The 12,551-nt window shown below is 38.2% G+C and overlaps 2 protein-coding genes across 2 annotated transcripts; both read right to left on the bottom strand.

Annotated features, from left to right (window-relative positions):
• Nucleotides 1–1,106: 1,106 nt before the first annotated feature.
• On the bottom strand, nucleotides 1,107–2,796 carry LOC123994714 (brain-specific homeobox protein homolog). Its single transcript, XM_046297641.1, has 3 exons — nucleotides 2,414–2,796; nucleotides 1,693–1,883; nucleotides 1,107–1,596 (listed from the first exon to the last, which is right to left on the bottom strand). The coding sequence occupies exons 1-3, from the start codon at nucleotides 2,664–2,666 to the stop codon at nucleotides 1,357–1,359; spliced, it is 684 nt and encodes a 227-aa protein (XP_046153597.1). The 5' UTR covers nucleotides 2,667–2,796; the 3' UTR covers nucleotides 1,107–1,356.
• Nucleotides 2,797–6,009: 3,213 nt separating this feature from the next.
• Nucleotides 6,010–12,306, bottom strand: LOC123994707 (lens fiber membrane intrinsic protein-like). Its single transcript, XM_046297630.1, has 5 exons — nucleotides 12,150–12,306; nucleotides 10,610–10,805; nucleotides 10,088–10,237; nucleotides 6,563–6,697; nucleotides 6,010–6,221 (listed from the first exon to the last, which is right to left on the bottom strand). The coding sequence occupies exons 2-5, from the start codon at nucleotides 10,782–10,784 to the stop codon at nucleotides 6,160–6,162; spliced, it is 522 nt and encodes a 173-aa protein (XP_046153586.1). The 5' UTR covers nucleotides 10,785–10,805; nucleotides 12,150–12,306; the 3' UTR covers nucleotides 6,010–6,159.
• Between the last annotated feature and the right edge of the window lie 245 nt (nucleotides 12,307–12,551).

The raw sequence follows: 12,551 nt of genomic DNA, 5'->3' as shown, positions 1-12,551 counted from the left end.
ACGCAATTTGTGAGGGGTCCATGTTGTTTTGAGTCGACTGCTTGAGTCAGTGGTGGACGTCTTCTCTTTCTGCTAAGACATTTGGTGATCCAGTGGCAGAATAACTGAAGTTGAATGAAAGTCATGAGAATGTTTATGAATAGCTTCCTCCAAGTTACATGTAACAACTATTTGTTCTAGTGTGGGGAAGTCGTTCTTGTATTCCTCACTCAGCGTGGTCCCACCTACCAAGGTTTACAACCGCATGAGCAACTTAAATAGGCAGCCTCAGATACACATTACCTCCACAGCTAAATGGCTCATGGTTCTTTAATAGTTGGGTTATGTTAGTAAAAAGCTATTACAACTGATCTCTTGTCTAGATACGGAAGGTGCATTTTCTAAGATATTAATGCGGGTAGGCCTATGCAAAATAATAACCTACTTAAAAATATTATTATAACCATAATTAATTCAAATGAAGATGCTATTATTATTGAAGTAAAAAAGAGGTCGTAGAACCGGACTGACAATCATATTGCTTTTCAAAAGTATGAGTATTCCTATAAGACTATTTCAATTAAATACAAATACAAATGTTCTAGTTAAATCTCCAGTGTCCTATAAAGATATAATTATTGATTAATAACGAACTAATAAAGTATTAACTGGCATTAAATTTAAACATTGGTCAATTCATCCAAGTTTAGAGGAATGTGAAACTTGAATCCCTTTGCCTAATAATAAAACCAACTAAGGTAAACGGGAAATGGTACAGGCTAAATAAACAATTAGCTCTTGTTATCATGCACGTTTTAATAGTAAAGCAATAACACTTCAAAGGGCATATGCTGCAACATCTTTCATTAGGCTACCTGAACGAAAGTGCAAAAAGATAGGTTAAAAATGTGACATGCTGCAATTGAGATGTTGATTTTGTTTATCAAAGTAGTTTATATATAAATGTTTCTCAAATATTTTCTCGCAAAATATTCAACTTGTGGCTTTAAACAATAAAAAAAATCTTAAAATGAAGATGTCTGGTTTTTGTTTGACTTTTGATTCAAAGATAGTCATACTAATAATAATATTATTAATAACTTCCTAATAATGAACATTGCTTCAGATTATATTTTGTATGTACAGTTGTTTGATATGATGCATTTTACAGTCACGGAAAACATAAATATAGACAGAGCCTAAAATGAATGTGTAGTGACATATTACGCATACCCTTGAATAAATACTACTTTGCATTATTATCATTGATTTGTTTAAAAAAAGCTATATATAATTTCATATGGAAAAGACACAATTCAATATTTACATTTACAATGGGTCATGGTTATTTGTTTTTAAAACAACTTGCCACTTGCTCTATAGTGAAGGTTCTGGCGAGCAAATGTCATCCTCGATATCAACATCGTCCTCATTTTCCAAAATGTACGATTTCGGCTCGATTCCACTGTTAACATCGTCTGTATTTTTTTCGTTGAGTTCACTCTCACTTGCGTTATCCATGGATCTATCTAAGTCATTCGGATTTTTCTGGTCATCTTGTGTTTTCCTCAGTTGCTTTTTATGCTTCATCCTTCTGTTTTGAAACCATGTTTTCACCTGTGTGACAAAGGTGGAATATTTAATAAACTTGCTTTGCAGCACAATGCGACCATCCCGAAGCCTATGTTGATTGTGTGAATGTAGTTTTCTTACCTGGGTTTCCGAGAGACTTAACGCTGTTGCCAACTCCACTCGTTCTGGCGTGGATAGGTACCGTTGTATCTCAAATCTCTTTTCAAGACCAGATAGTTGAGAATCCGAGAAAACCGTTCTCGCCTTCCTGCGTCTGCAATGCTTGCCGGGTAACTCTGGATGATGCTGAAATAATGCCGGCATTTGCATCCCTGTGAAATAAATATTGCATCCAAAATTTAATTCAACACAATATTTAATAAAATTATATTAACATATACATTTGTTAAGTTAAGTTAAGTTGTTAAGTTAAATGAGATGTCAAACTCTAGGCATGTGGGAAAATCAGGCTTTAAAGCGTTTTACTCCATGCAATTTCTTCACACCATTACCTTAGGCCTCGTTATATTTACCCAATCATTATATAATGGAGTATAAATAGATTTTGTTCTGATTGAGTTGGATTTATTCGAAAACTTTTTTTTTGCACCAATGTTTACGAGCGAAAAGGCCGATGCACCTGTTGAAAAAAGCCGGAGACAATTCCATCGATTTGTCAGGCTATTAGGTTTAATGGGCTACTAAAATTGAAATTATGCATGCACTAACATTGTAAAAGACCCATTTGGAATTAAATCTTTATATGCCTAACGGAATGTCAACGTTAATGTCTTAACTGTCATTGCACTCTCTGACTGCTTTAGCATCGTGAATGCATTTACCAGTCCCTTCGTTGACTTACCAGACGTAAAGAAATACTGGTGATGGTCCAGTTTTTGTAGAGGATGGTGCGGGTGATGCGCTAGTATCGGAGTGGGCATCAGTGGGTATCCATATTCTAGGAGAGGCATTCGGGACGCCAGAGAGCTTGAGAACGGCGAGTGGAAGACCTCTCTCAGAGGCTTGGGTTTGTGTAATAAAATATCTTCGATGAAGAACGATGTTGACCTCTGGGCTGGCATCTGAGGCATGGGGGATGTATAGTTCAGATTCATCTTAAATATCTGAAAACACTTTCAAAATTGAGTCCGTGTGGAGTCGATGCTATGCGCACCCTGACAAACCAGGGAAGGGTAGCACTAAACTTCTTGCCCTTCTCGTCAGTCTCAAACGCTAGAATTGTCGTCTGTGTGGCAGCCAGTGAGTGGTGCCAGGCAGATTAGCCTACTATTTATTCAGTGCCAGTGGGAGGTAAATTAGCCTACTATTCATCCAAGGGGAGCGACTGTGGTAAATTGTGAAATTGATTTGTAATCAGCCAATAGCACGCCAGTGGGGCGGAGCATGGAATTAGTTTTGTATGGATTAATCATGGTGATGACGAAGAGGGAGGGTCGCTCGCCATGGTGCTGAAAAAGCCTTCCCACCGAAGTCCTGCAGTTGTTCCCGCGCCTCAGTCAAACTTGCTTCCATTCGCCCATTTTCCAGTCAAATTTGAGTATGAACATATATCCTACTATTTTAAGCCATTAGACTATTGTATATGTCACATAACCTGCGGTGCAATTTATAGACTATTTATAAACATCAACTGTTTATAACAAGGTGTAAGCCATTACTAGGCAACACCAATGATTAACAAATGATAACGTTTCACTTTCTACATGTAGCCTATCTTAGACTTTACTCCTAACATCCGTGGGACTGCTGTTGGCATTCCCAAATAGACGACAGACAACTAACATTTACTACTCTAAATGGCATTACTTTTTTTGTGCAACAGTAGCCTGTTCTTGTAATCCCTAGGCTATACTATCTTTTCTTAGTTAGTCATTTTGAGCGGATCACTGAGGCGGGGGATATAACAGGGCTATCTGCTAATTCCGCCCTAAATTGGCTGTAATTGTTGGTATTACAATCTGTGAGAGTACAAGTGGTGCTCCTGCGACATTTAGGCGACTGAAGCCTTAATTTGTTGATATCGTGTTGTCATCACATTTCCAATCACACTGGCTAATGTGAAAGTGTCTTAATGCAGGCAGAATTTTCGCTGCAATGCTATTAGGCAATTAGGGGAGATGTTAGAGCGGAAGTAATAATCCTTGGGCGCGAGGACAGTATTTCCATTTGATCAGGTAGGCAGAACAAATTAATTACTGGATTCAATTACTCACGAAATTGCATTACTGAGCCAAATCTTAAACATGTCCTCCATATGCATGAGCTTGTATAAGGAAAATGAATGTGCACCTTGCAAATGACTCCAAATGTAATGTAGCACCAGTTTAATGAACTTGGAAATGTGACAGCTTGAGGCACTGTTTTCGTTTGTTTCTCTATCTGAGCAGTCCAGAAATCATATATTTTTATGGCAACTGCACAATTCGACAGTTGACTTGCAGGTCTTAGTTCACTTTGGTAATCCTCTTGAGGCCCTTTTTGACATATCTGTAGGCTACTTGTATAAACATTTGTTGAATATAATAGGCCTATAGAACAAATTAACTTGCTGAGAATAAAAAAAACACTTGCAAAGCATAGTTGTATTTTGAGTCTTTCCAGCTAAATCATGAACTAAGTTGAGAAAACCTCTGACATGCAAGTGCGCCTCCTCAGCCCTTCTTAAAAGAACATCAGGGTAACTGTTGGTTTAAGTGGAACATTTTAAAGTAGTGTAAATAAACAATGATGATGAAATCGTCTTTGCACGGATAGTCAATCGACTTTTAACAGCCATTTCATCAAGTAAAGTGTAGAGCCTGGGCGCCAGAGCATCAATTCTAAAAGCCAATTTATGCTTGACCTGAAAATGTTGTCGGATGCGCTGTATGGAGGCGCTGTATGGATATGTGACGGAATTGCGGAGCCTCCGGAGCCACGCAGAGGCCAAATTGAGCTCCCTACCACATTGCTGTGCGCCTCCCAAATGCTGTAACAATGCCGAGGGCTCAATGTGATTGGTTGATGGTAGGTGGGGGCGGGAGGTTCTGTATAAACACAAACTCACTTCCTTGACAACTTCCTTAACAACAGCTTTGCGCTGCTCCACAAAGCCCAAGAAGTATGAATGACCTGACTTCTGCAGAGGCGGTATCACAGTAAATGCTGCACGGCCAATGCAGATAGTGGATTGACCATGCAGCGCCTTTAAGTGGCACATTTCCTTCGATAAGAGGCTTGCAACATTCTATTTGCTAATACATCTTTTAGCTTCATTTTTTGCAGTGTTACTATATTGATCTGGTAACAAGATGAATCAAATTAAGTGGAAATAAGCTATATATTGTTTTGACATTCGTCTTTTCTTTCCCATCATGTACCAGTGGCGCGGTTGCGTGAAGAACATGTATTATTAGATCCTTAGTCTTCACTGAACTTTTGGCATCAGTTGATATGTAACATGATGATTGATTGTGAAATACAGAAAGGCATTGTCATATTAATTTAAATATGCATACATTTTCCCAACACCTTTATCGCAAAACGTTGTCCTATAGGCCTAAACCAGAGTTTCCCAAACTCTGTCCTGGGGACACCAAGGGGTGCACATTTTGTTTTTTTTCCCCTAGCACTGCACAGCTAGTTCAAATATTCAACTTATTTAGATTTGATTATTTGAAATAGCTGTGTAGTGCTAGGGCAAAAAAAAAAAAATGTCTGCCCCTTGGGGTCCCCAGAGTATGGGAAATGGTGGCCTAAACATTTCTGACTACCATCAATTAACCTCAGTCAATGTTTAACCAATCGAAGTGAAATCATGACACAAATTCCACACACAATGTGTTTGGCAAATATGTTTACCCTGCACCAGTGTATCATCTTGCATGCAATAGGTTTATCGCGGTCTTCCACTTAACCAATCCAGTTAGTCTGGACATCATATCATTCATCATGTTGTACAAGAATACCTGCCACAGGACCAAATCATTTTTGTATGATCCAAACATATACATGCTTTTTTATGATAGCCTATGTAATAATGGCATATGTGTTCAACATAGCAGCTTATTGTGCATCCCCATACATGCTATAAAACTATTACTAACATTTTCCAAAAGATACACACTTGAAAATGACTGCTATTCTTCTATAGCTTGACCCTGGGCAGTTGTGTTCTATAATTTCTTGAAGCCTGCCCAACTCTGCTAAAGCGTAATTTGATTGTTAGTAGCTATACCTACATACAGGAGACAGTATATTTATGCATCTGTCACATTTTATTTGAAGTACTTGGATAATTTTACTTGACCAGATCTGTGTTAGTTTGTCTGCATTGCAGATAATGTATATACTTTACCATATCAAACCTGTACTCAAAATTGTCTATATTTCTGACGTGTAAAAATGGGCTGTGCAAATATAAAAGAACAAGCATTTAATCATTAAAAAGGAGACATGTTTATCCCCAGCGTCCTTTATTCAGATCACTTAAAATACTAGAATCCATGTTCCAAAAGTAAATAGTGGATCGATCCATCTTGACTCTCAAATTCGGGGAACAACCACAAGCTCTCAATATAAGACATTGATTATAATTTCAGAAGTCTTCTAGTGAGAGTTTGAGTTTCTGGGGCATTCGTGCATCCGATAGGCACACATATAGAATATACCTTTAAAAGAAAGACAAAGACATCATGTACTCGTACACAGACGCACACACACAGACGTACACACACACACACACACACACACACACACACACACACACACACACACACACACACACACACACACACACACACACACACACACACACACACACACACACACACACACACACACACACACACACACACACACACACACACACACACACACACACACACACACACCGGCCTTGGATTAACCATATGGAGTATTAATAATATATATAATATATTTTCTTAAATAAAACATTAGTTCAGAATTAAATGTTATGTGGGGAGTGTGACCTGTGTTGTTTTGGTTTTACCTGAAAAGAAGTTTAGCACCACTGACACCCAGCCGATGATGAAGGACCAGGAGAACCTCCAGTTGCCATAGCGTTTACCATAGTAATTAATCGTCACGCCAGTGTACACTGCCATTGCTAGCAACACGAAAAAGCCTGTAGAGAAAAAGAGAGCAAACTACTTACTGCAACATCACATCATTTAACGATGGCTTCCATGTTTTTGCATTTCTTGGATTCTTAAAAGTCTTAAGGGTTTTATGCTTTAGGTTTTAACACAGAAATCTGTCAAATTGTGACGTCAGTGGATACTGATCAATTTCAACACTGATACACAATTATGCACACTTATTTAGTGAACAGTTTGCTGTTGGAAGTATCTGATTTCCTTTTGTATGTCTAATTAGTAAACAATAGGCTAGATTTAGTCAATAATAAGATGGAACTAAGATCTTATTTTCTAGTATTGTTTCAGGTTAATGTTGAAAGTGCCAAACACAAAGGCAGACACATGCAAAAATGTAAACAAAATTTAAAGTCCCTGCAAATACAATGAAACACAGAATATTTAAATATATTTTTTTATACATCAATCATGATATTCTGCATAGTGGACCAAACCACCCAGATAACAACCAAAATAGCTCTTTTTATAGTCAGTAAACAGGTTTTCTTCCAAACTTTTTATGCGAGTAAAGTAGGTTACATGCCGGATAAAAAATGTTATGATAGGCCTGATAGAAAAAGCACATTTGTCTGTAAACTTTACAAAATGTTGACAAACAAAATATGCTACACAGGGTGGGATCTTTTTGTTGGTCAAATTAATTATGTGAGAAATGGTGGTGGAAATGGATTTATGCACAAATATTGATATAGGCCTAATAACCATCATATCGAAGTAAACTTGGAGTCATGTGATGATATGTTGTGTGGTTCTCCCACTATGACTCGGGAAAGGATGCATTTTATTAGGCTACATATGAAATAAGTTATGATGAACTTCACAGGGTGGTGAAACTTTATGGTGATGAGCTTGGTGCCCCTTTCCAATAAATATTGAGGGTCTTATGCTGGTGACATGATGATAATGCTTGGTTGCCATTTGACAAATAAAAATTATCTTGCTCTTTTGTCCATAATAATCTTATCGTGTATAGGCTATACCCGCACTGTATCTGTAAGATGTTGCCAAAACCAGCAGTAGAAAATGTGATGGAAAACAATTTAACTTGTATTTTTTATTTGATACATGGGAATTTAAGCGCAAAGAAAATTTTTATGTTTACAATGTCATCATGCACAGCCTTTTATCCGCAACAAGCCAATTTGATGGAAACACATATCTGGTGGGAAAATTAGCATATGGTCTTTATACGTATATTAGAAATTTGCATAAAAATCTGTCAACAATTGGATGGAAACCTAGCTAGTTATAGTTAATTTGACTATATGACCTTGCTTCAACCAGAACCAGATTTCATCCAGACAATTATACAGTGGGGAACTGTGAGGGCCTTCAGAGAAGGCCTAAGGAATGATTTAAAATGTTGTTTTAACTTATTTTTCATCTTTACAATAATTGTAGTTGTCTCCTGCTTTCACCTCCTGAGTTTGTGTTGGATAGAGAAGGGTTAATACTGACGAGAAAAAAATATCCAATCAGGATTTTTCCTTGGTGGTCTCTGGGTAGAAAAATCTAGCTAGCTCAGTCAGCCAATGGCTAGGCCTTCAGAAGGTGGACAAGAAGGCCTCAATTTGGATGTTGTTGATAAACTGTTAGTATCACCCTTTTCAAGAACAACTTTCAAACTTTGTCTTCAAGTGATCATCTGGTGAATGACACTGTCTTATTTTTTGCAGCTTGCTTGCAGTTGGCTATCTCATTGAAAATAATGACTGTGAAACATTGTTGCATTTAGATGTTAGATCACCGGTTACTGTGATGAATGTGCTAAAATATATTTGCAATGAGAAGTAATAGCTGGTTTGTTAAAATTCCATTTGAACAAATTACATTCCATTTCCAAATTTGTTTAAATTCCATAAAAAGCATTGCGCCTCCTTCACTCGAACTACAATTTTCCGACTAGAGTACATATAATGTTGGGCGCATTAAGTGATGCTATGTTTTCTTAATTTTTGAGTTTGATACAATGCATTGGAAGATTTTTGTTCCCTCTGAAGGTGTAGGTCCCATAGTCCCGATTCGCCATAGCTTTGTGACACAAAATCGGGAGTCTGTGTATTGGTTGGACACCCTGAGTTGTGCATCGTTCTGGTGATTGGCGACGGAAAATAACCATACCACAATATAGCCGGCTTCACTAAAAAAACGTTTCCTGTCAACAAAAGCATATGTGTACTCTCTAGGAACTCTACTTACCAGACGTAAAATGAAAAGTGTCCCATGCTATCAATTAAATGTCAGAATCCTATTTTTGTCCAAACTGCACCATATTTTTTTCCCTGCTGTGTAAAATAGATTCCGTGGTAGGACGTCTCGCCTTAAGTGCGTGGTCTAATGGCAATCCGCTGTCTAACTCCGATGTATTATGGTGCGGTTCGGACAAAACATTTATTTGGACTTTTATTTGATAGTGAGGGACACATTTATTTTTACGTCTGGTAAATATAGTTCCTAGAGATTATACATATGTTCTATCGCCAACCACCAGGACGATGCACAACTCAGAAAGTCAAACTAATACACAGACTCCTGATGTGTTCCTATGCTCTGTTTGCCACTGCAATTATATCATTATGCTATTCCATGCCAAATTTTGCCTGGTGTATTTAAGATTTATTCTTCAAAAAACATGTGGTTCATAAAAACCATTAGACACCATTCGACCGACAGAATCTTGGAATAACCACAGGGTAGCCTAGTGGTTAGAGCGTTGGACTAGTAACCGAAAGGTTGCAAGTTCGAATCCCCGACCTGACAAGGTACAAATCTGTCGTTCTACCCCTGAACAGGCAGTTAACCCATTTGTTCTTAACTGACTTGCCTAGTAAAATAAAAGGGTTAAAAATTTTGAACTAAAAGTTGTATTCAGCATCCAACAAATAAAGCTAACCTTATATCACTTATCATACAGTTACAACATTTGACATGGAAAGAAAACCAAACAGTATAGGTGCTTTCGCGTATCCGCTGATCATCAGGATCCTGGAGCTTTCGGTACCCTGATCCGCGCTATAAAGCTTGTGTGAAACTCAAACGAAGCCTGGCTGACACAAATCCTGGACCTGCGTGATTAGTGGGTCCAAGATCCAGGACCAGAGCACCAGGTATTGTGGAGCGGGTCACATGGAACTTTTTGCGCATTGTAAACAAGCTAGTTCGCTAACGTCATGTAGAATGTGCGTCTTGCTAATTGCACCCTGAAACGGTTATTTCAGGTATTGTGAAAGCAACTCGTATTCTGTAGAATTCCCACAAACGCTCAAGGAAACCGAACCAGGGTACATAATTTCACGTGTGAAAATGCCCTCTGTAAAATGTGTAAAATACGTGAAAAGAAGTAAGTGAACCCAACTTACATGAGATGAAGAACAATATGCCTGCAGCAAAGGTTTTGTCAAATCTGTTGAAGAACGAGGAGTGGATGAAGGCCATGATGCCGATAATGATGCCAATGAAACAGGTCAGAAGAGAGAGGATCATGAGTGCTCGGGTGGCATCCAAGTGTGCTGCAGGGAGTCAAAGTTTAACAGGAATTGTCAGGGTACAAGAGAGACTGACCCTGGCCTGTTTTGACCTGAAACTAACCATATTTATGACGTTTGAACTGTGCTTGGCAAATATGAATCTTGTTATGGAAAGCGAGCCTTGATGCTCATGCTGTGACTAGGATAATGACTCTTTCATGCCAAAATCAACAAGCTGTGGTGAGATTGGTATAGCTCCCATCACGTCATATTGTTATTCATATGCTGTACCACTGACATGGCACATAACATGGAAATAGCACCACTCATATACCATTTATGGCTCACTATGATATGTTTTGGGTGTTATGACAGTGTTATGACAGCATTGTGTGCACTGGCTGTAGTCCTCACCAATGCTGCCATTGTGTGTAAAGCATTTCCCCGGCATGCAGTACCGCCACAGGCCCTGATGCATGTAGTTGTTGGAGTGCCGGTACTGCATCCAATAATCGGTTGCCGTAGAAACAATCAGGAGGATGTTCCCCACGCCTGCACAGAACAGCCCTCCGCCCATGAAGCTGTACATTCTGCACCTGCAACCTGCAACCTGACACACAAACACGCACACACAATGATGAGCTTGAGGTCACTTAGAATACAGGGGTCAGCCGCGGCCCCCTGTCAACACACACACACACACACTTCAGGAAGAGAGGCCCTAAGTGTTGGTAATTGCATTGTAATTATCACATAGTTTCCACTGGATTGAACCAAAGGGTTGAGGTATGTGTCTATTCTGAGGTCCACTTTGTTCTCTGGGAGATCAGTGGGAAAGGATGGGCCCTCACCTCTTATATTATAGAGCTTCACTCAGGGCATTTGCCCAGGATAACTTTGATATTTGATACATGTATTTGTCACTTGTTCTACCTGAAAACAATATCTTCTGATCAAACCCTGGTCGTTCTCATTTCAATTTCACATTTATTTGAACTTAAAATATTTACATGGCAGATTATGTCTGGTAAAATCCAGAACATCATTTTAATAACCATTGCAAATATCGTAGATCCACTTTTGATGTATGTATTACTGTTCTTATAGCAGCTTCTCAATACTCTTCTCAAGAGTATGTTCATTTGTGATCACATCTGTTGCTATTCTAGAAATAACTACTGTAAAACTGTCCCAAGTACTGAAATATGTACTAATGCTAATATTTAATTGCCAGCATTGAGTGCCAATGTATCAGATTTTTATAAATGAAATCACATTAAAACTCTCATCCCTTTCAAAAACAACTCTATTTTTCTTCTTACTGTGAGAGCAGAAACTAATTAGCCATAGACACTCCCATCAATTATCTATCAAATTTACACTGGCCAGAAGAGGGCAACCTAGTTGTTTCTGTGTCACCTATATGTCACCATACCCTATATTTCCATTCATACTCTATTTACACCAACAAAATTGTTGGTTATAATTTGGTGGAGATTTTACAATCATTTATGGAAAACTAATTCTATAGGCTACACATTTGGTCAGTTTTTCTCAGTGGTTCAATAACCAGATTATTCCCAAACACAAATTATTTATTGTTTATTTCTTAATACAGCAGATAGCATGTGCCTATTTTATCCATGAAAGTTGGTGATGTCAACCTGTAAACTTATATATACTCATATACTTGACCATATGCAGTATAGTCATTCATTTAAACATTTAGGATATAAGTCTACATTTAAAAATGAAATGTTTGGAGCACTATACCAATATTTAACATCAGCATTTACTGACCCTTATTTTTACCCTGAATGACTGACTCTTTTTTTTCATATACTGGAAAGAATCAGAGATTGACTGTCACACACAAACACACTAAATCATAATGAATTATTTTCAAGATGGATGACACTATTGCATAAATCCAACCACACGCTGACAAGCTTACCTTAATAGACTTTTATGAAGACTAAGTGACTCTGTAGTAAAGTTGGTTTTCCTGACAAAATACAACAAGGCCCCTATAATGCCAAGACAGGCAGATTTCCAGCAGGCTAATAGCGCTATCGTTTGAATCGGTGAATAGGGAAATGGGGGATAGAACAAACGGAGAGGGCAGACAAAGGGACAGGCAGAGAGCTAGCCAATCAGCACTACTAGTTTTGTCGTTTGGGAATCTGCTGAAAAAACAGAATTGTCTAAAGCTGTCAGGTTGAAGTAATACTGATGACTGGATGTTTTTGATTGAAAGTGAAGGGCTGAAGCAGCTATAGTGGAGAGCAGGTCAGGAGTTAAATCAGAGGCTCTGCCTCAAACAGCACTGATTATTTTAATCAAAAGTAAATTTAGC

This window comes from Oncorhynchus gorbuscha, linkage group LG02, assembly GCF_021184085.1.
Source record: "Oncorhynchus gorbuscha isolate QuinsamMale2020 ecotype Even-year linkage group LG02, OgorEven_v1.0, whole genome shotgun sequence".
Lineage (NCBI taxonomy): Eukaryota > Metazoa > Chordata > Actinopteri > Salmoniformes > Salmonidae > Oncorhynchus > Oncorhynchus gorbuscha.
Note: the sequence above shows the minus strand (reverse complement) of the source record. Positions and strands in the feature narration are given on the sequence as shown.

Excerpts from the sequence above, each read along its gene's own strand:
- LOC123994714 (XM_046297641.1), bottom strand. The coding sequence starts at position 2,666 with ATGAATCTGAACTATACATCCCCCATGCCTCAGATGCCAGCCCAGAGG. Across the intron at positions 1,884-2,413 it reads CCAGTATTTCTTTACGTCTG|GGATGCAAATGCCGGCATTA; the intron begins GTAAGTCAACGA and ends TTTATTTCACAG. Across the intron at positions 1,597-1,692 it reads TAAGTCTCTCGGAAACCCAG|GTGAAAACATGGTTTCAAAA; the intron begins GTAAGAAAACTA and ends TTTGTCACACAG.
- LOC123994707 (XM_046297630.1), bottom strand. The coding sequence starts at position 10,784 with ATGTACAGCTTCATGGGCGGAGGGCTGTTCTGTGCAGGCGTGGGGAAC. Across the intron at positions 6,698-10,087 it reads CATATTGTTCTTCATCTCAT|GCTTTTTCGTGTTGCTAGCA; the intron begins GTAAGTTGGGTT and ends TTTTCTCTACAG. Across the intron at positions 6,222-6,562 it reads GGTGCTAAACTTCTTTTCAG|GTATATTCTATATGTGTGCC; the intron begins GTAAAACCAAAA and ends TTTCTTTTAAAG.